Genomic DNA, 26,093 nt, shown 5'->3' on the forward strand with positions numbered 1-26,093 from the left:
AAATAACATTTAAGGTATCATAAAATGTTTAAAATTACATCAGAATTATATTTTCCTTATTGAGTTAAACAAAAAAAAAAAAAAAAAACTACCAAATCCATTTATTTTAAAGAATTTTCTTAGTTGAATTTCTAACACTAGAGTTGAATTGATGTGCATATATACAGTAAATAATAGTTTTTTTGTTGTTTTATTTAACAAGAAAGAATGAATATTTATATAAGCAAAAGAAGACGGAAAGTAGTCTATTATTATTATTATTATTATTATTATTATTATTATTATTATTATTATTATTATTATTATTATTATTATTATTATTATTATTCAACAAATATTTATATAAGGAAAATATTCAAAATATATTAATGGAATGTTCCCGTTAGCTCCACTGCAAATATTTTGAAGCGCAGTTCAATTTTCTTCTGAGGGGAGTTTCCTCCTCACTTGTTGTTTTCATTTCCTGCATATTTGAAAACAGAGGGAGAGAAACAGGAAGTACAATCTTACAGTTACCTGTCAAATTTCTTGGATAAGCGTTTGTTACTTCCATCTCTTACTTTAAAGTAAGTGCAATACTGCATTTACCTAATGCATCACGTGATAATGACCACTAAAAATGTTATTGCTCAGAAGGAACTTTATTTGAATCAACACAAGATATTTAATATTGTATTATATGATATATTCAAGCAAGGAGATGGCTTCCAGGCTTAGGCACTCACTGAAATTTTATCGTAACTTTTTGTTGTTTTACATATATTACAGAATTTTCACATTTCAAGGAATAACGTTAGCAAAGCCCTCCAGAAACAAGCAAAACCTCTCGAAACAAAATCGTAAATACCACACTGATTCTATGAAATGGAAAACTCAACTAAAATTACACATAAATATAATTATTTTACCCTGTACGTAGCGTTTGGTAAATATATACATATATTTAATATATCAGACTTATATTCTACAATCTATTATGGACCAGGCCCCATGTAGGAAAAAAGAACAGCTACCCTGAATAACTCCTGAGAGTATATACCTAAATTAAACAAGTTATTACTAATAGCAATACAAAATTCTACACAGAAACTTCTTACTCTGTGTTAAGGAAATCATTTTGTAACATATTAGCATGGAAAGATGCCTTCAACGCTAAAACTAAACTCCCAGAGGCGAGCCTTCGCAAATTCCTAACAATGCGTGCAATCCCCAGCGATAATAGCTTAGCTCCCTGAGCAGCATAGTATGTAAACCTGTCTAGCGAGCTGGTGAGGCTAAGACGGAAGGGACTCTGAGAGTTTCCAACCTACTATTTTATTACCGGAAAAGCCGAAATGTTAATTTTATTTTATAAGAAACCAAAGATAAAGAAAATATACGATAAAAAACAAAGTAGACCCGGCCTCAGAGTCTCATAGTACGCTTCGCCACTGTTCTTGACTGATAGATAATATCGGATTTATTGGTAAATTTGGGTTTTGTTAATGATTTGGTTGGCTTTCAAAAGATTGTATAAATATTTAAAAAATAGTGTGAAAAATTGGAAAGTTTTATCATAAGCGTTTTATCCTGATTTTCTTAAATTTCATCTGATGGACAAGGGACGTTTTGAGAATAAGTTCGTTAAGTTTGGTGTCCGCGGCTCCGTTAACTCGTTTTTACATTACTTTTCTTTTCGGATCTCTAGCCAAGACTTCTGCTAGAGGTAGTGACATAAAACAATTGCGTTCAGCCTAAAACAACAAAGCTGGTGCGTGTTACAATTTATAGGAGCAAAAAGTGTTATAAGTGTGAAGCGTACAGTTAAGTGAAATTTTGGATTTGATCCACCGACACAAAACCCCATTTTGAAGTGGCATTCAGTGAAAAAGAGCACATTTGTGATCAAAGAACATTTTGACTGATCTTTTGTCTCGCAGGAAGTTGTGGATCGCGTAAGAGAAGCCTTCTCCGTAGCCCGACGAAGGCAACACCTAAAGATAACCGAATTGCAGGTAACATTAATAAGCAAAGTCATGCGCAAACGTTCACAGTTTTCCCCAACAAGCTGTAATTGTTGCAGAAGTTGTACCCACAAGACAAGACAAAACAATGTGAGTTTTACAAGATTGTCCAGATTTTAATGAAGATCAAAAAACCTTGTTGATGAAGATCATTTTCAGGGATTATCTTGGAAATGTAGTCATAATGTCAAAATCTGCGGGAATAGAGGGTCCGTATGCCATTCTAGACGTGGAACAGGAGTCTTTCAAAATTTACGTGTTGTATGCTTTATCAGAGCGTTCAGTGTACTGTTTGTTCTTCTTTGAGAAATAAACAATTACAGGTGAAAGCTATTAACATTGCTACTCGACTCGTTGATTTCTCAACTAACTATAGAGGTGACTACATTTGACAAAAAATGGAGCATATTTCTGAACGAGAACCTGGCAAACCAATGGATCGGCGTGCTGAACCCAATGATCAAGTTGTTTGCAAGTGGCCTCCAAGATCAGCGGCACGCCTATTTGTTGCTGTTTTTTGGGACTGTGTTAAAAAAAAGTCTATGTACCCCACTACCGGCTACCTTGTATGATCTTCAAGTTCGCATAAATACTGTTGTTAAACTATATCACACCAGATACGCTTTACAACGTGAGGTTGGAGCTAGCTTGCAGGATAGATAATTCCAAGTAACAGGTGGCTGGCATATCGAGTGTTTGTGATTCAAAGCAATACCACCAAAAACTTTGGCAAAAAGATGGGAAGTATAGTTCTTTCAGTATTAAACTTATACTCTTTCGAAGTCGGGGAATGTATTTGTGCTCACAATGTATATTGCTTTCAAAATTTGTTACTTGTGTTTATATTTAATATCAAGTTGTAAGGAAAAAGTTGAAGTCAAGGCAATTATTTTGGGACATCATGTACATCCTCGTGATATGTATTAAAATATAAAAGAAATTGGCGAAATTATTAGTTTGTTTGTGTTTTCACTACTCCTTTTATTCGTGCTATTATTACCTCAATTATTAGTATGCACTTAAATATATGTATAATGTATCTCACGTATGAGTGATAGTTGTATATGTGCAGTGTATTGGAAACTTGAGTCTTACTTTTAAAATACAAGTAAATAAAGTTTTAAAAATAATGCAAAATAGTAATAATTTTTGTATGGTAATTTTTAATAACCATGTATTATTTAACGTCACTACACAGTATTATATGAAGGGTTGAGACAAAGTATACCATTTCCGATTTTATGATAAAGAAGAAGAAGAAAGATTTGGCACTTTAAATTTTTATGTCTTAAAATTCCGCGTCCCTTTGCAATATTCATAGAGATATGAGACATTTACAGATAGTTATACAACAGAACCGAGCATTATATCATTTTTAGTTTTGCATGGTTGTGAATCACTATGACTCTCATTCTGGTGTATTATTTTGCTATCTTTTTCTTTTTTCTTTTTGATATACATAGCAATAAATTACGAATTCTATCACGGAAACTCTTCCCACAGATGATGAAAATAACAACTCCTATCTACTAACCTTGTAGATGTTTTCTAACACTCAAATATTCTCTGCACATTGTAGGTACTTATAGATAGACGCATTATTAACCTAAGCTATGATCAAACTTATATATGAATTTTAAAATGAATATTAGAAACCATTATACTTTACGTTCAAATTCAGATGTAAATTTAATTAAGTGGCGCAATTACCTTGTTGAATTCACCGCCTAAATCACGAACTGTGAGACAGTCTTGTCCAGTTTTTGCTATCCTTTTGCCCGCTTCACACTGTCGATCTCTAAAAGTAAATAGAAAACAATTAAAGGATTTACTAAAATGCACTTACCTAGAATGTACTTCTTGGATATAATAAGAAAATAAAATACTGCGATATGTATATAAGTGAATTTCTCTTATTGTTCAACTTATTATTGTTTTTGAAAATAAAACCAATTATCTGCATTTATTCACTGTACAATCACGTTAATATACTTGAATACACATGTTATTTCAGAAACTCTGTATCTGTTTGTCCTGTAGAATTATGACAAACAGAATTGTACACTCTTCATCTCTTTGAATTGTTTTTTTTTTTCAAATTTATTGTCACATAACTCAATTTACACAACAAAAGTTTATGTACCTGCATGGATAATCTAATATATGCACTACCCGTTTGTGCCAAAATGCATTGCTTACGGATAAGAACAAGTTTCGAAAGAAAGTTAGGTTCCTTAAGTTTCTCGATTATGTCTGAACATTTATTCAGGTTTAGGTATAATAATTAACGACAGTTGGTTCAGTTTTATACAAAACGACGCTCAGCAAACAAGAGTCTTCAACATTTACTGACAAACAAGGTTGCGAATATTTTTCCTCTCTAGTATAACTTGAAAGGCAGAATTACTTATTGCGTGGCTGTACCACTCACAGAAGCATGTATGCCACAGGTTGAGAAATCCTGGCGTACCCTGTATTACCAGAAAAAATAACACAGTGTCTATTCACTCAGCCAAATTATCCCTATTGTTGAGAAATATTACTTCCCAAAATGCAACCCATATTGACAACTTCCCTGTACTGCATATCTTCACTCGAATTTTGACAATAAAGATTACAAGACATTAAAAAAAAATTAAGAATAACAACAACAACAAAAAAAAAAAAAAAAAAAGAAATTAGAATAATAACTTATAGATATTATCTATATTAATAACTTACCGACAGCCATTAGAAACTATCATCGACTAGAACATATACAGTGAAACCTCTGTAAAGCGGACAGTCGTGGGGAATCAAAAATTGTCCGCTATAGAGAGGTGTCTGCCTTTGAGAGGTTTCAACATTTACTTACGTAAATTAGTAAACGAGATACTATGCAATTAGGAAAAAAAACATTTTTGCATGAATCATGTTACGAATATTACAAAACTGTTGCTGTTTTGGCATTATCTTCCGCCATCCAATACACTATGTTCGAGGTACAATGTGGGGATTAAGAAGTTCTCTGTACTTTAAGTAGTGTCTTTTTTGAAGCAATATGCGTACCCACGGACAAAAAATACCAAACTTCTTCTGTTTGGTTAGAGATTCCAGCGGGACAGGAGAATAACGTGTCATTCCAAACGGCGAACAACTATCAATCAGTTTTGTGTCTAAAATAGGTTGAGTGGGAGTGGAATGCAAGCAAATGACATAAGAGTGTTGTTGAACAGAGACTCTTCGTCTGGGTTGCTGAGCAGACAGTTGAGGAGGCAAAATGTTGTCACAATGTATGAATTATTAAAAACGTATTTTTACTGTACTTTTTAACTTGTTTCTAGAGAAAGTGTCCGTAATACAGAGGTAAATAATATTATAAAAGACAGAAAAGATTGTCCGTGTCCGTACTAGAGAGTGTCCGTATTAGAGAGGTTTGAAAATATGTTTTTCTATTACAGTGTTTGGGGATTTCAAAATATGTCCGTTACTGGAGGTGTCCGCTTTATAGAGGTTTCCGTTAGTAGAGGTATCACTGTACTACTATACTGTAGATCGAAATACGCTCAAGTAACTGTTACACGTTATTAATTTTTACAATAAACATTGTGTTTTGCTTAGCGAGTAGATTTAATCAGATTTGTGTCTACTAAAGCAAAGCTTGTCCAATGGAAAACTTTAAGCTCAAGTAACAACTTATTAGAAGCAAATTATAATTTACCTTGCATTGTACTACATTCTAAGGCAGCGTTTCCCAACCTTTTTTAACTTGCCGCACACTACGGGTGTAACTTGAATTCTCGCGGCACACTCATAGATATTATTATTTGTAAATATAAAATACCATGGTATTTTCTTCTGTGATTACTATTGACCTCCTTCTCACAGAGAAGAAAGCTCGATCACTGGTTTCCCCCCGTGGTAAATCATTATGCTTATTTTTCATTCTAACTTTAAAATATTAAACAATTGCAATGAAATATTGGACTCAGTTTTTTTCTAAAAAAAAAAAAATACGCTTTCTTTTTAAAAACTGTATCCAACCTTTTACTAAGAAGGAAGATCACTAAATAACGAACGAACAAACAATTCTCTTTTACTTTTAAAACACAAATGTAGGTAATTTGTATGCATGTTTCCTTTGTCGAAAGGATTGAATGATATTTTAAAATTTCAAGTTAAGAAATAGTCTACAGCAGGGTTTCTCAACCTGTGGTACGCGTACCACTGGTGGTACGTGAGCCGCTTTTGGTGGTGCATACTGCTTATGGTGGTATCAATAATGAATATGGTTTGCTGGTACGCCTGCGGAAAAGGTTGAGGACCCCTGGTCTACAACAATAAAGAAGCAATAATGGTCATAACAATGATGACAATTACTTCTCTTAACATTAGAAATGTACAGAAAAGTAACACGGTTCGAAACTTAAAATTGTAGAGTCATAGTAGAGGTTCATAGCAATATGAAATACAAATATACATTTTTCTCTATGTCTTACAATTTGATTGCTATAGAATTGATAATTTTGTTTCGATTTCCTCGCGGTATACCAGCGGCGAATTCACGGCACACCAGTTGGGAAACACTGTTCTAAGGTATGAAAGAAGCAAGCTGAACAAAAATTAGATTACCACATACACTGAGTGCTCACTGAACTGCGACCATCTAGTAGTTGGTCCTTCTTTTGCTGAGAGAACGGCCTGGGTACGGCGTGGGTGGATTCTGGTAGTTGCTGATATGTTTCCACGGGGATCTGATACCATATATAGGGTGGCCCAAAAGTAGGTATACACCCCTGTATTGATCAAGTATAAAATTCTAGATTATGGGTTTATTTGCTTCGGCTCTTCAGAGCTTAATTTGTAAGCAATAACACATTAAGAACAAATAATAAAGAAACCAAGTTTACCTGATGGATAACAATAAGAAATGATACAAAATGCAGTACGTTACTGTATACCTACTTTTGGGCACCTCCGCAACATCCCATAAATGTTCTATAGGATTAAGATCCGGTGACTTAAGGGACCAATTTATACGCTGCATCTCCGTGGAAAGTTTCTTAAGCCAAACAAGTACAGTCCTGATTTGGTGGCACTTTGTGTTATCGTCCTGGAAAATGTCGTCTTCGTGTAGGTACAAGTGTTGCATTGTAGGGTTTACATGATCCTATAACACCTGCAAATGCACAACGGATATCTCACCATGGTCTATATGTATCAAGGGTCCCAGTCCATACCAACAAAAGCATCCCCAAACCATACAGCCATTCCCACCTGCCTGTACAATACGCACTATACTTGAAGGATCCATAGCTTTGTGCTGTTGGCGCCACACATGCACAGCCCGTCGGAGATGAGTAGCAAAAACCGTGATTTATCGAACCAACACACCTTTTTTCAATCATCCATGGTCCAATTAGTATGTTTTATGCCCGAACGCGACGAAGTGTGCGCTGACGAGTGGGTGACGAGTATGTCGTCTGCTGTGGAACTGCATGTATGCCAGTGTACGCCGTATAGTTGCGTGGGATATGGGTGTTGTGCATCAACCATTGTACTGGACACGTAATTACCGGACATTGATGGTTCATGTGGCTGTCACGACCTGTTTGACGCGATGCTTGACCCACGTTTTGAATTTCCGTACACACCTGTAGTTCCGTCTCTTGGAGACTGTTACTCTATTTTTTCCCACTCCTTGTACACCTTCTGTACACAGGAATAGGCGCATCCGACAAGTAATGCTGTCTGGGTTATTGACTCACCTAATGCTCGGGTACCCGCAATCAAATTTAAATTTGGATAAATCCTGCCCATCTCACAGTATAAAAGTATGCTGTCCGTCAACATGTAGCCTCGAGTGTGTTCTTTTTCTGCAATACTACCCATTAGGGTGGCCATGTAATCAGCTCGGCTGCTGGCCACACTTTCTTGTATTGAGAAGTGGCCTCAATTCAGTGAGTACTCAGTGTACTAAGTATTAAAAGCGAGAAGAGAAAGAAAATTCTATCCCAGAGAGGCTGTTAGAGACGAAAATAACATACACTTTTATAATCCTATAGAATAGTTTGTGTTCTTTAATCTGAAATAATGTTGTTCCTCATTTAACGAAAATCATAATTCTAGCAGTATTATATAAACCAGAAACGCTTAATGTACATTTTTAGAAATCTCTCTTAAACTCTATTCGAAACATCTTAATACTCGTGTTTTGTCTTGACATTTAGAGTGTCAAAATGTAAGCACAGATATTAAAAGTTGAAAAGTAATTTATTTAATAATTTTAAAAATATTAGTATCTTTAAAAGGAATAATTATTCCAAACTGTCATACGTCACAAAATCAGAACATCATTAATGCCTTAGCATAAATTTTAACAGCTTTTACTGCTCTTAGTTAATTATAAAATTTAATAGATCTTAGAGCTTATGTCCATCTTTTATGTTCTATAGGAAAAAGGAAGCGTTCTTAAACATAAGCAAACGATGATGGAGTTGGAGAATTGAAGAGATTGAGATAAAACATAAGATTCCCAAGAAAACCAATTCATACAATAATGTCTACCGGAAGCTACACAGTCAGGGATCGAAGCAGGAACTCATCGCATTAGACACTATACTGTACCTTCTTATTTAGCAAACTGGCTAATATGTTTTACATATAAATGCCTTACCTGTGGGTCCTGATACAGCATATTTCTACCGCCGATAAACATATGCTTTGTTGTTCTGCAGGCACCCCTGCTACAGGGGCTGGGAAATTGTTACATCGCAAACCTTCTGATCCCCAATTTTCGCCGAGTGAACAGCAGCGATCGAACGTTGGCTCCAAGTCCCCTGCAATATAATATTTTGACTCAATGAAATGGCGAGTGAATTGTAAAAAGAGAAAAGTGGGGAAAATAAGTAAGTCACTTTAAAAATTATTTTCATTTGCTGAAATTAAATTGCCTTCTAGGATAGATATAAATATAAGAAATAAAATCAAAGCTAAAAGTTATTAAAGATATTAAAGAAAGGTCCTATTAACAAGATTAGCGTTGCATAAATTCGTTGGTCACAATATCACAGGAGGAATCATACTCTACATACATTTTTAATTAGATTCAGTGGCTGCTTCAGAGTTCTACAGGAGAGAAGTCACATCGACAGTGGCGGAAAAACTGTTTTTTCTACCCGCGCAAGTAGTTGAGCGAGTACAAGTGTCAAATAATATTGAGTGGTGAGTGTACCGCGTTCAACAATTGGGAGATCGGTATGCCCATGCAACATTATGCCTCCCCACACAGTAAAACCGGACGACCAAAATGATCATAATCTACAATGTTTCTGGGTTTATTGCGTGTTCCCACCTCTCGCCAGATGAGTGTACGACCAGAATAACTACTCAGATTGAATCTGCTTTCATCGGAGAAGAGAAGAAAACGCCACCCCTCTCTTCCTCAACCCAATTCTAATGCTCCTGACACAATGGTGTCCCCTACGTGCTGGTATCAACGGAATATAATGTAATGGCTATCGAGCAAAGAGCCACCCCCTCGCAGTCGACGTGCTACTGTGGAGCGTGAGATAAAGCAAGTAAGAGAGCGGCAGATTTGCTCGGACCACGGCATCGCACTTCTCATATCCCTAACATACTTCTAATCTTAAGAGATTTCGAGATATGGGTATCTTATTGGATCAAAAGATCCAATATATTTCAGGCAAAAATTTTCTTGTAAGCCATATATCTGGAGAACTACATACAGTGTAGCCAAACCAAAACTATCACTTAACTCAGTATAATGTGCTTATTCCGTAAAAAAAAAAAAAAAAAAAAAAAAAAAAAAAAAAAAAAAAAAGGTAAAATCGATTCAGGGGCCGTTTCAAACTTTTCTGACATCTGATCAAGAACTAATTATTAGCCAAGATCGCAATCTTTTTTATGCATTTTTGATGATTCCTATAACTCTTGGCAATATTGCAATCTTTTGATCCATTTTTTTTATCATTCCTAAAATTCTTGTTTTAAGAATTGCACAACCACTTCTTTTTTCCACCCGTCGTCTTCTTTCTTTCTATAGGGAATATTAGAAAAACACTTAAACATATTTTTAAAACTTATTTTAAATGAGAAATCTACATAGGAAATTTCATCTTTCTAACCTTAAGAGATTCTTAGATATGAGTATGTTATTGTAATAATTGAGGGACTTAGTGGAAAAGGGGCGTATCCCACATTTGAATATTTTCGAGAAACAGAAGGTTTTGCGTTGCAACTAACGAAAGTTTTACTATGGAAGAAAGGTACATTCATGTCCAAAATTATTGTCGCATATCTATAAATATGTTGTACGAATATAATTTGATATCGAATTCGCCCAGTATTTCTTATAATAATATGTGTATAATCAGCAAAGACATGTATGTGGCATTTTCATGTCAAAAGAGCAGTAAATAAGAACAATAAAACGAAAGTAAAACTTTCTTGTCCATTTAGCAACATTTTGATTGACCCCTTCTATCTTTCGTGTTTATAATTCTTTTCCTATGAAATTTACCACAAATATATATTTCCCGATTATATCGATATTATACATAGTATCAATATTAAAAGTACCCTGCAAAATCATTATCAAATTAAATTCTTACAAGAAGACAGCTATAGATATGCGACAATCATATTGTACATGAGTGTACATGAATACAACAACACATATTAGAGGAAGGTCTGATATGTTTCAGAAAAAAATCATCATACATTGTACTTCCTATCTTTAAGAAGAAATAAACATTAGATATGCACATGGTCATGGTTGCCAAACAAATACAAGCTTTTCTGTATAAATAGATGAAAATGAAAATTCCAATACGCGAATATGTTTGTAACGTACAGAATAACACAACATGTTCGTCTCTGTAAATAATTCTTACGTACTCCACTCAGTAAAAAAGAAGTCCACGCACGTTCGTGTCGCCACTCAAATAACGTTTTCGAGAACAAAAATATTTCCTTCATACGGCAGCATTCTAATATGCTAGAACCGTACACATTGTAAATACAACACTGCAGACGAGTATGATACACATTATATTGCACAATAAACCATTACCCAGGGCACAGTACTCGCATTCCTGAAGAGACACTTCACTTCACACTATCACTCGATATCGCTACTGTCAATATTCTCTACCCCAACGTGGTTTGTGCCGTCATTGTTGCATTTTTGAGATCTGTAATATTCATGGTGGATGGGTGAAATGTAGTTTAACATGCTCATTAGATTATCATACTCAGACTTCTGAATAGGTTTTTCTTCAGGATACTTGGATACCAACACCATATCTTGCAGAGAGCGTGGTCGTCCTCTTCCTCGCTGTAAACTTAGAGTACTCCAAGGCTCACATGTCGAGTATGTGTATTTTACCTGGACTAGTTGGCTGCCATTCATAAATTTCATGCTAGTCGCTGCTCTCATATTGAAGATTTTTCCATCTTCTGTTTTCTTGCGAAATGTCAGAACATATCGCAACGCTGATATAATATATATATCTTATGTTGTCATTTCGATGACTTGAAATGGCTTCTTTTTGCGTGCTGTCTTTATCAGAGTGATCCATTGGGCGGGGGTGTACAGAGATTGTATTTTCCTCTTCGCTCTTTTAATGATACCGAAATCAGCATCGCAGGGAAGGAATGTGTGGCTAGGAACCAAAAATCTATGTTCTATTGTTTGGAGGTCGGAGACGTCAAACAAATACAGCCAGAGTTCCATAATGACCGAATTTTTATTTTGTTCGACGCACGAATCACTATACACTATTAAATTACGTCTGTTGCGAATATCCTCTGGTAGGTGCATCATCACTCGAAGAATACAGCTTCCCATTTCATCACTACCACGAGAAGTGAAGATTCTGGCCAGACGCGCATAACAGCAGAATCATCATGACAGAAATGGAATCCAAAACAATATGTCCACAACTGCCGCAAATATAAAACAATTTCCGTGCTTATCATCGGTGTTGAAAGTGCTTGTTCCAGATCCATAGCAACAACTATGGTGCTGCTGTTATTGTATTTGCATTCCTGTTTTGTATTCTTCAAGGATTGGTAGGCTGCTTCGGCTTTACGAATGTGTATATGATATTCAGGTGGTCTACGTTCTATTGTAGCATCGAATTACAAGTTTTACATGTGTCGGTGTTTGGCATTTTATATGCGATGTTAAATTCAATTATTGAAACATATCAATATGTATGTAATTTCACTAGACCGATTTTCCTTTGTTCACATTGTTCTACATACAGACCATACATTTATTACACAGAAAGCATCGAAACTATATATGAACGTTTAGAGTTTGCAGCTCTGCTGTAGTGAGAACGGTATCTTGGAAACGACCTAATGTGATTCCTGACAAAATTAGTTTCTCTTCCGAAATATCATGCGGGCGGTTGTGATGTTTACCTCGACGGTCCTCTGTGGAAGAATACAACAGTTTGGCAGGCATATCATTCGTATGTGTTCTCGATTCACCACAGGCGATACGCAGTCTACGTTCAGTGATACCATATGTATTGCAGAATGCTTGCATACATTAACTTCCATTCCATACATTAACTTCCATTCCTGATGACAGACGAAGAACATAATGAAAAGTATTAGCGCGCCTGGAGACATTCACATTTTTCCTCTCTTTAATGTACACATGTTCACACCTGATTAGCCCAAACAGATAGGCATTTTGCGTGTTTAAATCTTGCATGCTGTAAAACGAAATGAATATATTATTTTTGGTTTCAGAATCAATATCCATATATCTACACCACTCACGAGGGAAGGGTGCGATGCCACTCAGAAATAATTGCACTAAATTTGATATAGTAGTAGGTAATGGGAATAGAAAAGAACATGTGGAAGCATTCGTTTCGCAGGCCTTCGGAACCAGAAATAATGGGCCCTACAGTTCAGGAAAAGTATGGTCTGTCAATCAGATATTGATGGGACGGAGCCTTTTGCACGCTGTTACGGCCAATGCAGAAGAAGTTAAATAAAATAGAATGAAAACAGAAATTTGAGCTAAACAGAAAATGCGCCAATGTCCGCCCTCAGCCCCACCAGGTGAATGCCGGGATACAAAATCTATCAACTGCCCTGCACTTGCCGTTACCAATTGGGTATGCATCACTAGTTACCTTAATTAAATTATATTTAAAAATTAAAGAAAATATATACAGAAATTATTCATGGGTGTCGCCAGAAGTTTTCTAGTGAAGGGATCGAAATGAAGTTGCTGTATTTCTTCACACTATAAGATGCTATCAGTACGCAAGTATTATATGTTTGAACCCACCAATATTAACCGATTTTATTCGTACGGGTGTTTGATATCTACGATGTGGCGCCCACCAAAATTAAAGTATTGTGTGTTTGTGACGCGAATTTAAATATATATTTTGGGATTAGTGATGTTTAAAATGGGAACGACTGTGAATGATCATAACAAAAATAACCGTTTGAATACACACAAGACTGTTCATTAACACAATTATGTTAATACAAAGGGTAAAGGAAATATTTGAATTCGGTCTACTTATCACTACAAAGCAGCAAAATGTATTGGACAGAAACAGTCTCGTAAAAACCTCGTTCAAGACCCCAAATAGGGATATAACTCACACATGTTTCAAAAACACTGCACTTTAATAGTGTGAACACAAAATGAACATGTGTGTTTCGTTTCAGTTGCCTAGCACAAATGAGACAGGCCCATCAATATCTGATTGACAGGCCATACTTTTCCAGAACCAGAGATGGAGTGGTTCAGTGGGTCAAGTGAGTCAAGTCTTCTGGGTGGGTCAGTGGGTCGTGGGTCAGCAGCATGTCACCCACTGTGACCCACCACCCACCGAGACCCACTGCGACCCACCGCCCATCATGAGCCACTGCGACCCATTGAAAATAAACAGCATGTGTCCTAGAATTTTTTAAAATTCTCCTTTATGAAGGGGGGCACTTTCTATATATGGAAAATTGGTAGTGAGTAGGTTTGTAAAAATGATCGAAAACGATCAATATTAGTTAAGATAAAAATCAGAAACAAAAAATACAGTGCTTTGCTAAATATAGCCATTGCTTAGGGTAATCAACCCACAAAGTTGTGAGAAAAATAGACATAAAATTTGTACTTTAAGCTTAATTACACGGAAATTTTAAGTTTGGATTGTATGCATAATTATATGAAAAATTAAACTGTTTTTTTTTTTTCCTTTACGTTGATCTACTTACCTTGATTTGGGACTTCCAAATTTAATCCTTTTTGCACTGAAAAGTATCGATAATTCATCAAGGAAATAATTATACTATGATAATTTAATTGAAATTCATCGTAATTTGGCCCATGGCACACAGAAATGAAATGAAATTTTTGAGTTTTACGTTCCACGGTTATGCCGGGTAGGCTAAAGGAGATGGTGATGATGAGTGATGAATAAAATGGTGGAATGAAGAAAGTGGGAGGAAACGGGAGAAACCCGAGAAAACCCACGCACACGGTGTTTGTCCGCCACAAAGTTCACTTGGCGGGAGCAGGGTTTGAATCCGAGACCCCTAGCACCAGAGGTGAACGCTCTACCACTGAGCCACCGCGGCCCCCATGGCACACAGAGTGTGGTAATTCAAGGGGGAAGAAGGAGGGAAATTCCCATTTACCTCTGAATACTACCCCGGAACCTCGTTCTCTTTTGCTTTCTAGGGGGAGACTTGGTAATGACATCAAACCTTCATGTGTAATTACAAAAATTAAATTTATAAACAAATAAGAAATCATCAGTTTATCAGGCTTTAATTGATAATTTATACACAAGATTCCCTATCGAAGGTGTGGTAGATGAAATTTCTGTTCACCATGAGTGGACATTGCCAACTGACATGGTAGATGGGGAAAAGATGTTGTATGGTGATAAAGAGATGATACTTCTTGCTGAGTATTTCGAAACTGACCGAGAAAAATCGTTATCAGACTTAAGTCTAACAAGCAGATTGTCGATGAGGAGTTGCAGAATCGGGTAGAAGTATTATCAATTTCGACGACAGAGTGCAAACGGGGATTTCCCCTTATGAATTTACAGATAACATATTAGAAATAGACTAAGTGCTCAAACATTGTCTAACTTGTTGTTCATCAATGTTAATGGCCCACCGCTAGACCAGCTCAAAGTAGACGAGCTAGTTATTTCTTGGCTGAAGGATGGACATAATTCCGCTGCGGATGATTTACCACGAAAAAGTTACCAACAGGAAATAAACCCGATTTCAGATTTGTTTTAAGGTGGAAAATTACGAGTCATGGAAAATGTATACTTGTATTACTAATGGCTTATTTGTGTTATTCAACTTTGTACCTAATTTTTAATAAGTCTTCTTTGCTTTAGGTAAACTACTTTGAATAAATATTCATAATATCTTGCAATTATGCATATTTGTAAGTTAAATTTAACGTGGCGTTTTAGTGATTACACAAATTACAATTATGAGCATACTTTATGGAGGTGCTCTCACATAGGGTACCCGAGCACCTTTGTACACTATGAAAAACTGATTTTTCAAGTCATTTGTGAGAAAAATACTGTGAACTGAGAAACCATAACCTTTTCCATATTGTATAGGGGTATTTTCCTGTGAATAAAAGTATCTTCTGGAATGCGTTAAGAAATTAAAACTTGCAAGAATACTCTCTTAGTACAAGTATATTTTAGGCACACGCTAATTTCCCCTCACCTCGAAGTGCTTCAATTTCCTCACTGACAAACACTTTACTGTTTGATATTGTAAAGGCCAGATCCACCGTTATTGTAACAGAGTGGTGCTTGAGCGATTGACCGTAGAAATTCAAACTCTGATTAGTGACAATTTCACAGTCTTGTTTTATTACAAGTGTAAACTCTTTAGTCAGTACAGAAGAGGCCGTGGATCATGTTCAGAGTTGATGACGATGGATTTTGGTGAATCAGAGTGGGTCATGGTAGGTGGTGGGTCAGTGGATCGTGGGTCGTTTTTATTGACCCACGGCAACTCTGTCCAGAACTGTAGGGCCCATTATTTCTGCGAAACGAATGCTTCCACACAGGCCGGTAGCCAGCCCAATAATGTAGGGGGGCCCGGCTGAAGTTAGGGGGGTCCGATCCAATCATATTATTGTTCATCACCATATTATAGTTCATTTGCAAGCCTACCGTGAAAATTTGGGGGGCAGCAAAAATTTGGGGGGCGACCCCTCTGACTACGGGCCTGCTTCCACACGTTATTTTCTATTCCCATTACCTACTCCTACATCAAATTTGGTGCAATTATCTCTGAGTGACATCGCGCTTTTCCCTCGTCAGTTTTACAACACTTCACATCACTTCGGATTTTATCTAGTACTTCCTTACCTGTGCGTCCAACGTAACTCTTTCCTGCGTTCCTATTACGCTTATGTTCATTATCTTTCTATTTGCCTTCATTTCGTTGTCTCTTTCGTGGTTTAACAGGTGATTACCCAGACTGGAATTACTTTCAACGTCTCGCACAGCAGCCATTATTACTTTCAACAGCAAAGTGTATCAGTGGTCACGCTTGGCCAATTTCTAGACTCATAACCAATGGCAGATTGTGTTATATCACCACAAACTCATAATATAGCTGGAAGTAGAATACCTCATTTTTCCACTCACGAGTTGCAGCTGAAAGGGGATACGTCATTTTTCCACTAACATTTTTGGCACAAAAATTTCTTCACTTTCGTCCTATGCTTATGGGATCCGTAGTATACGGAGCCGAGTCATAACACTTCTGCTCAATATACCAGACAGTTCCATGTTTCCAAATTTGTAGATATCTCGATTTTCCAAATTTTATGGGATACGCCCCCTTTCCACTAAGTCCCTCAATTGTAATACCCATTTCATTTTTTTCTCACCCTTGTTTCTTCCCTTCTAGATCAAATATTAAAAAAACGCTGAAAGATATGTATGATCTGTCAGGAAAGTAAATGTACACCTATTTTTCGAGTCTGGCATTCCTGCGCTTCATCCGTGGAGAGTATGAGAATTAAATCAATCAAATGTTTACTGAGGGGCAAAAAGAAAAGCTTAATCTGAATAAGACATTGCAGAGGGACACAAGCTGTGAATATGAATAGTGCATAGTGTAAATAAAGGACGACACCGAAAGAGAAAGCCAGAAACAGCTGTTAAACTTACAAAAAAAGAGTAAAAATTGTTGAAGTGGGAACATAAAACACAAATACAAAAATAGGCCGACAACTAAACGATCACCATTCCGTGATCTTGGTGTAGTAGTTAAGGTGCTGGCTTATAAATGCAAAGGACGCAAGTTCGAATCCTCGATAAGGACATTTTTAAAAATTTTTGTTAATAATCTATGCAGCTCATGAGAGATGGTAAAAGAGGTTGTATTTAGTTTTTCGTAGCAATTATTATTGGTAATGTTTAGTACTGATAATACTTTTTGTCTTTGCGTATTGCTTCTATTCTTTTCTTCATTTCGAAAGAGAAGAATATCCGAACAAATGCCACCAAAATTCCTCATATTTTGAATGTAAACGCGGTTTGCAATTAGTGAAGAATAAAAATTGAACGTTCCGATGTAGCTGCAAAAAGTAAAAAGAAAAACATGGAAGTCGACCATACTCATGGTTACTAAAAATACAATTTCTACATGCCTTACACCTCCCGACCACGTTTCTACGTTAGCAAGTAAGAGGCTTGTGTTTAGGTTAGGCTGGTCAATACGTTTTGCAAAGGGTCCCAGTTTAGCTCTGACGCACCACAGGTGCGAGAAGGGAGAAAAACACTTTTTCTCTCTCCCTCTGTGTGTCTATTTATCTATCTATTTGTATATATATAACGCTATTTGTGAATGCCATAACCACCCTAATTTTCAGCGGATTGAGACGAAACTTGGCACAAACATTAATTGTTGAAATATCTCGATGAGTTCGTTAACCAGAATAATCAGATGAAAATGTTCAAAAAGGTGGCCCTTCAAACTCTTAAAAAGTTCCAAGGGAACCAAATTTCGCCCATAAATAGGTATTCAGAAAGTTTGAATAAATTTTCCTCTTTTACTGAAATATTTGTGTGCAGAAACTTATTGAAATATTGGACCCGATTAATCGCCTAAAGAAGATTCACGCCCTTTCGCTACGGTCAGGCATTTTTTTTTTTTTTTTGCAGGAGGGGGTTATTTTCCTATCGGAACAAGATGATTGTTAGTGATGATATGAAATTACACATTGAAAGTGAAATAACTTGTGTAACGTGTTATTTGAAAGAATAATATAATAAATGTGCATTCCTCTAACACAGAGAACTGTAAATCATGTATTTTGAGTTCGGGAGCCTGAATGGCGAGGAGTGTTATTTGATTTGCTTTTTAGTAACACATTGCATTGCAAATAAAGGTAGGCAACATTAGTGGTAAGTAAAATAATAATAATAATAATAATAATAATAATAATAATAATAATAATAATAATAATAATAATAATAATAATAATAATAATAATAATAATAATAATAATATAAGGTGTTGTTTGTGGCAAGGTAATATCTTAATCAATTCTTCTTCAAACGTAATGATTGTAACGCCATATCTCCCTTACAAACAAAATATTAGCAATTTATATCGAGAGAACGAGAAACTGTAGAGCGATGGGAGCAACGTTGGACAGTATGCACTCATAGTACTCAGAAAAGTAAGCGATTTCAATGCAAAAGGAACGAAGAGTCATTGTCATGGGTAATCATGGGGCCACGGCAGAGCCCTCTTTAGGCAAAGTGTCAATAACTTATATCGAGAGGTGATACTGGGATGGGACCAACTTTGGACACCGTGGACCCATAAAGCGCATCGAAAAAAATAGGGGGGGGGCGCCAGCCAGCCTTACTTATTTCCACATAATAATATAAAATTATATTGTCGAAATACACACACGAGTTAGCTACTAATATTTCATAGTATTATTATTATTGTTATCGACAGCGTCTTTTCATTACGTGTGCGTGTTTGACATGAAGCCAAAGAGAAGATCCATCATTCGTAGAAAGAATAATAGTCAGTTACTTTAACTGTGAACGACAGCGAAAAATACGAAGAGTGGACTACCTGTAGCGTAAAGAAGAAATATTTTCTCTCAAATGGATAAAAAACCAAGCCGAGATTGATTCGAACTCGCATGGACGGCGCGAAAAGCCAGTGCTTTGTCCACTTTTTTTTTTTTAACTGACTCACCGAACGTGTTTCAGTAACTTACTTATTGCTAATTTTACTTGCTTCACTCGTTTAACTTGCTTTTTCTAATAACTTATAACGACAGGGACACGAACACAGAAACATCGAGAACAGTTAAAAACGAAAGATGCTCTCCCGCCGGGAATCGAACCCGGGACTCCATACACCAAAGGCGCACGTGCTAGCGACTAGACCAGCAGGAAGGGCACGGCTCTCTCCCTGTGTCGTTAGGGATTACGACCACTGTATTGCCAGCTATCACTTCTGTGGGTTGTATACTATGATCACATGTTTCTTCTTTGCTGGAAGAGTAAAACCTACATTATATGTAAGACTTGAGGTATTTAGACCTACATGCTCTTCATATAATGTAATAAAAGGGTCATGCTGGGAATAAGAAAAAGAACATTCCTTGGACAAAACGGAAACTATTGGCATCAGAAATATTTATCTACGAGGCATGCGCAGTAGTATATTTCAGAATAGTTTCTGTTTTGTTCAGTAAACGAAGAAAGGGGTATTAAAAAGCAAATATGTCGCGTCAACGAGATCGACCAGATTTGACAGGGGCGAAAGGAGATGTATAGTAATACAACAACTTCGCTCAGTTGACACGAGCCGAGCCGGTTGATATCACTACCCGAGTTGGTCTTCTGCTTGGGCTCAAGAATTCGACCGTGCAGGTCTCAGCCTTCATTTTAAGAACTACAGTATATACTTATATTGGTGATTACGACATTTGAGGCTGTCTCGTAATAATAATAAAAAAACTTGTCTTCTCGTTATCTAGACGAGACGAGATACACTAAAATTGCCCCACGAGATGCACCAAAATTACGAGAGGAGACGCACCCTTGCCGTGAGCAACACTAAAAGTATTCCACATTACTGCCTACATTTCTCATGGCTTTCGGTCTCCAGTCTAATCAGGCCATTATTTCAAAACGAGTTAAAACGAGCTGAACGAGCGAGAGAGCCATTATAAAACTCGACGCAACTCGAAACTCGACCTCGAAAACAGCGCCTTGGCTTGGAACTCAAGAAAAATACCTTTGACTCGACTCGGATTGAACTCGAGTCGAGTCGAATTTTGGCTCGACTCCTGCTCATCCCTATTCGTATTTGTATTTTGTTTTCACTTCAACAATTTCTACTCTTTTTTTTCTTCGTTTACCTATTGTTTCTGGATTTCTCTGTCGGTGTCGTCCTTTATTAACACCATACACTATTCTTATTCCCAGCTTGTGACCCGCTTCAATGTCTTATTCAGTTTAGGCTTTTCTCCTTACATTGACTTCACATGTGATTGATTTAATTCTCACTTTCCGCGCACGACCGATGAAAATGTTTTATTATTATTATTATTATTATTATTATTATTATTATTATTATTATTATTATTATTATTATTATACTATTGAACTTGCACGGCGAAATTACTGTATAATATGATATCATTTCAGTAATTTTATTCCATTGTATGTTATTTAATTTATTAATGGGCACTAAATTGTCTCCAGATCAACGAATAAATTAACTACGGCATGCACTTTGGTGGAAATATCATTACATGAACATGTTTGGAACGAACCAATAATCTTATTGTAATGATATTTCCACCAAAGTGCATGAAATAGTTAATTTATTCGTTGATCTGGAGACAATTTAGTGCGCATTAATAAACTAAATAACATACAATGGAGTAAAATTACACAAATGATATCGTATTATACAGTAATTTCGCCGTGCAAGTTCAATAGTATAATAATAATAATAATAATAATAATAATAATAATAATAATAATAATAATAATAATAATAATAATAATAATAATAAATAAAAATAATGATAATAATAAAAATAAAAATTTTTCATCGGTCCTGCGCGGAAAGTGAGAATTAAATCAATCACATGTGTAGTCAAGGTAAGGAGAAAAGCCTAAACTGAATAAGACATTGAAGCGGGTCACAAGCTGGGAATAAGAATAGTGCACGGTGTAAATAAAGGACGACACCGAAAGAGAAATCCAGAAACAGCAGGTAAAAGGAGAAAAAAGAGTAGACATTGTTGAAGTGTAAACATAAAATACAAACACGAATAGGGATGAGCAGAAGTCGAGCCAAAATTCAATTCGTCTCGAGTACAATTTGAGTCGAGTCAAAGGTAATTTGCTTGAATTGAGTTCCGAGCCAAGTCGCTGTTTTCGAGGTCGAGTTTCGAGTTGAGTTGAGTTTGATAATGGCTCGCTCACTCGTTCAGCTCGTTTTAACTCGTTTTGAAATATTTGCCTGATCAGACTGGAAAGCAAAAGCCATGAGAAATGTAAGCAGTAATGTGGAATACTTTTAGTGTTGCTCACGACAGAGGTGCGTCTCATCTCGTAATTTTAGTGCATCTCGTGGGGCAATTTTAGTGTATCTCGTCTCGTCTAGATAACGAGAAGACAAGAGTTTTTTTATTATTATTACGAGACAGCCTCAAATGTCGTAATCACTAATATAAGTATATACTGTAGTTCTTAAAATCAAGGCTGAGATCTGCACGGTCAAATTCTTGAGCCCAAGCAGAATACCAACTCGGGTAGTGATATCAACCGGCTCGGCTCGTATCAACTGAGCGAACAGCTCGAGTCGGCTCGGTTGGGATGAGCCGATGACCCGAGCCGGCTTAGTTGGAACAAGCCATCGACTCAGCTCAATTGAGCCGATGGCTCGAGCTTTCTCGGTTGGAATGGGTCACCTACTCGGCTCATGTGAACCGGTTCGAGCCAGCTAAGTTGAAACTAGTTCATCAGCACGTTTCGACTCAGCTCAACTAAGCCGATGGCTCAAATCGGCTCGGTTGGGTGAGCTGTTGGCTCGGCTCACTTCTCGATTCGGTTCGATATTGAATGAGCTGTAAGCCGAACCGCTCGAGCCGTTGAGAAGCCCAAACCCGGTCCCAGCTGTTTTGAATATGTTTGGCTGAAGCCTATAACTTTTAACAATTTTTTGCTCGAACCCGAATACTTGCCCCTTCGGAACTCAAATCCAGAACGTGACCGATGTCCTTGCCTCCTGAAGACTTCCAGACGACCGAGATCGACAGTCAATTAGCTTTTACTATTCAGATACAAACCGTATATCTTTTAAAGATTATACATGGTGTTGATATAATAATAATAATAATAATAATAATAATAATAATAATAATAATAATAATAATAATAATAATAATAATAATAATAATAATAATAATAAAAGTTTTAAACTAGCCCTGAAATTTGGCAAAACTTACTTAAAAGTAGAGATTTCGGGGAAAGGGTTCCGTACCTTCAAGACACACCTCTGCAACTACCAACATTTTAAACTAGAACCTTTCATTGAAGTTTCATGTAGAAAGTATTCTACTGTATGTTTTGAGGAAAATAACTGTAATAAATATAACTGAATATCACGCGACAGTAAGGCATATAATAAACTAATTTTTAGAATATGCAGAGGTAAATATAAAAGCTTTGCTACAAAAATACCTACACAGAGCATAATTCAATGAGCTCTGAAATACAATGTAACAAAATAGCCTATGAGATTCAGTCTACAGAGCAATTGTTACTTAAAGAATGGGCATACACTATTTCGAGAATCGAGACAAGACGGGAAATGTTTACGATACTTTTCGTCTCGTCTCGATTCTCATCTCCAAAGAGAGACGAACATTTTGATTTAGCCCTGACCCGTCTCGAATGCAAAATGTTAATTCTCATGTTATTTTATTTGTTTTAGAAACGAGATGAAAAAATGAAATGAAATCTTTAAGTTTTACGTCCCACGGTTATGCCGGTTAGGCTAAAGGAGACGGTGATGATGAGTAATGAATGAAACGGTGGAATGAAGAAAGTGGGAGGAAACGGGAGAACCTCGAGAAAACCCACACACACGGTGTTTGTTCACCACAAAGTTCACTTTGGAAACGAGATGAGAAACTCCTCTTCTCGCGAGCAACATTAAACCAAACCGAAATATTCTTTCCAAATGTCACGTTTCTGCTTGTAATGGTATGACCTGAGCGATAATTTAGCTTCTAGCTTTTAATCTTCTACGAGATAATAATAATTATTATTATTACTATTATTATTCCTGAAGATTTGATAGTTCACGTATTGAAACATCCGAGTATTCAAATATCTGAATATAATAAAACGTATGTTATCGCTGATCAATCGCCATCAAAAATTCTAAAGTTAAAAAAAAAAAAAAATTGCAACGTGCATTCGCAGAAGCACCTTGTCCACTGAACCGCGATCGCTACGCGGTAAACGATTCGTCTTTAGTCTGGTTACGTTAGGTTTCTTTGTCTCCGCTTGCAAACTTGTATGTTATATTTTTCGATTCAAAATGTCTTTCGTTTTTTTTTATGAAGTCGGCAAAGTTTACATTAATAACTTGAGTTTTTCTTAAACCACTGGTTCACAAGTTCGTTCTTTCTCCACACGAAACTACAAATATGACAGATTGAATTCTCATACTCCCCATTTCTTTCAAAGCAGTCGCCATTACCTGGTCAAAGACTTATTTCCGCCACGATTCATATTAACCAAAATAAATTCATTTTTCGGAAGCGGAACTTTCACTTTGCGGATTTCGCAAAATTATGGAATTCAGTTAAATTTCGGAATTCAGAATTTCGGAACTCGGAAAGAATCCGGAAATTAAAAATTTCCGGAATTGAGAAAAACTCCGACTTTCGAAAAAAATCCGAATTTTCCGAATTCCGGAATGTTAACGAAATCAGAAATTTCTAAATTCCGGATTTTTCCGAAATCCGAAATTATTACAAAATTGGAATTTTCCGAATTCCGGAATTTGTCCGGCTTTACTTTCGGGAGTCCGAAAGCTAATCATTCCGGAACGGGCTATCCCTAGTTTATACACAACCTTTCAGAACACTAAGCTAGTAGCTGTCTACAAACAAACAAGTAATGCAAAGCATGTTGTATCCTTCAATACGTCATGTATTAAAATCCGACAGCAGTTTCCGTACTAAAATCCGACAGCATGACCCTTTTATTACATTATATGAAGAGCATGTAGGTCTAAATACCTCATGTATTACATATAATGTAGGTTCTTCCAGCAAAGAAGAAACATGTGATCATAGTATACAACCCACAGAAGTGTTAGCTGGCAATACAGTGGTCGTAATCCCTAACGACACAGGGAGTGAGCGTTACCATCCCCGCTGGTCTAGATTCTAGCACGTGAGCCTTGGGTGTATGGAGTCCCGGGTTCGATTCTCGGCGGGAGAGAATCTGTCATTTTTTAACTGTTCTCGATGTTTCTGTGTTCGTGTCCCTGTCGTTATAAGTTATTAGAAAAAGCAAGTTAAACGAGTGAAGCAAGTAAAATTAGCAGTAAGTAAGTTACTGAAACGCGTTCGGTGAGTCAGTTATAAAAATAGTGGACAAAGTACTGGCTTTTCGCGCCGTCCATGCGAGTTCGAATCAATCTCGGCTTGATTTTTTACCCATTTGAGAGAAAGTATTGTTTCTTTTGGCTACAGGATGGATTTTCTCTTTGGTTTCATGTCAAACATGCTCACGTAATGAAAAGACGCTGTAGATAATAATAATAATAATAATAATAATAATAATAATAATAATAATAATAATAATAATAATAATAATATGAAATATTAGTAGCTAACTCGTGTGTGTATTTCGACAATATAATTTTATATTATTATGTGGAAATAAGTAAGGCTGGCTGGCGCCCGCCTCCCTAATTTTTTCGATGCGCCTTATGGGTCCACGGTGTCCAACGTTGGTCCCATCCCACAATCACCTCCTGTTTTCTCGATATAAGCTATCGACATTTTGCCTAAAGAGGGCTCTGCCGTGGCCCCATGAGTACCCATGACAATGACTCTTCGTTCCTTTTGCATTGAAATCGCTTACTTTTCTGAGTACTATGAGTGCATACTGTCCAACGTTGCTCCCATCGCTCTACAGTTTCTCGTTCTCTCGATATAAATTGCTAATATTTTGTTTGTAAGGGAGATATGGCGTTACAATCATTACGTTTGAAGAAGAACTGAGGAAGATATTACCTTGCCACAAACAACACCTATTATTATTATTATTATTATTATTATTATTATTATTATTATTATTATTATTATTATTATTATTATTATTATTATTATTATTATTATTATTATTATTTTACTTACCACTAATGTTGCTTACTTTTATTTGCAATGCAATGTGTTACTAAAAAGCAAATCAAATAACACTCCTCGCCATTCAGGCTCCCGAACTCAAAATACATGATTTACAGTTCTCTGTGTTAGAGGAATGCACATTTATTATATTATTCTTTCAAATAACACGTTACACAAGTTACTTCACTTTCAATGTGTAATTTCATATCATCACTAACAATCATCTTGTTTCGATAGGAAAATAACCCCCTCCTGCAAAAAAAAAAAAAAAAAATGCCTGACCGTAGCGAAAGGGCGTGAACCTTCTTTAGGCGATTAATCGGGTCCAATATTTCAATAAGTTTCTGCACACAAATATTTCAGTAAAAGAGGAAAATTTATTCAAACTTTCTGAATACCTATTTATGGGCGAAATTTGGTTCCCTTGGAACTTTTTAAGAGTTTGAAGGGCCACCTTTTTGAACATTTTCATCTGATTATTCTGGTTAACGAACTCATCAAGATATTTCAACAATTAATGTTTGTGCCAAGTTTCGTCTCAATCCGCTGAAAATTAGGGTGGTTATGGCATTCACAAATAGCGTTATATATATACAAATAGATAGATAAATAGACACACAGAGGGAGAG

At 36.3% G+C, this 26,093-nt stretch overlaps 1 protein-coding gene across 4 annotated transcripts in view; it reads right to left on the reverse strand.

Annotated features, from left to right (window-relative positions):
• Window positions 1-26,093, reverse strand: part of LOC145688004 (uncharacterized) — a 132,607-nt gene that overhangs the window by 73,444 nt on the left and 33,070 nt on the right. For all 4 annotated transcript variants that reach the window (XM_081761670.1, XM_081761669.1, XM_081761668.1 and 1 more), the window contains exons 2-3: window positions 8,659-8,821; window positions 3,714-3,801 (exon numbers count right to left, since the gene is read on the reverse strand). In XM_081761670.1, coding sequence (XP_081617796.1) covers window positions 3,714-3,801; window positions 8,659-8,821 — 251 coding nt within the window. The remainder of the gene's footprint in view (window positions 1-3,713; window positions 3,802-8,658; window positions 8,822-26,093) is intronic.

Source organism: Thermobia domestica, chromosome 6, assembly GCF_964235325.1.
Source record: "Thermobia domestica chromosome 6, izTheDome1.hap1.1, whole genome shotgun sequence".
Lineage (NCBI taxonomy): Eukaryota > Metazoa > Arthropoda > Insecta > Zygentoma > Lepismatidae > Thermobia > Thermobia domestica.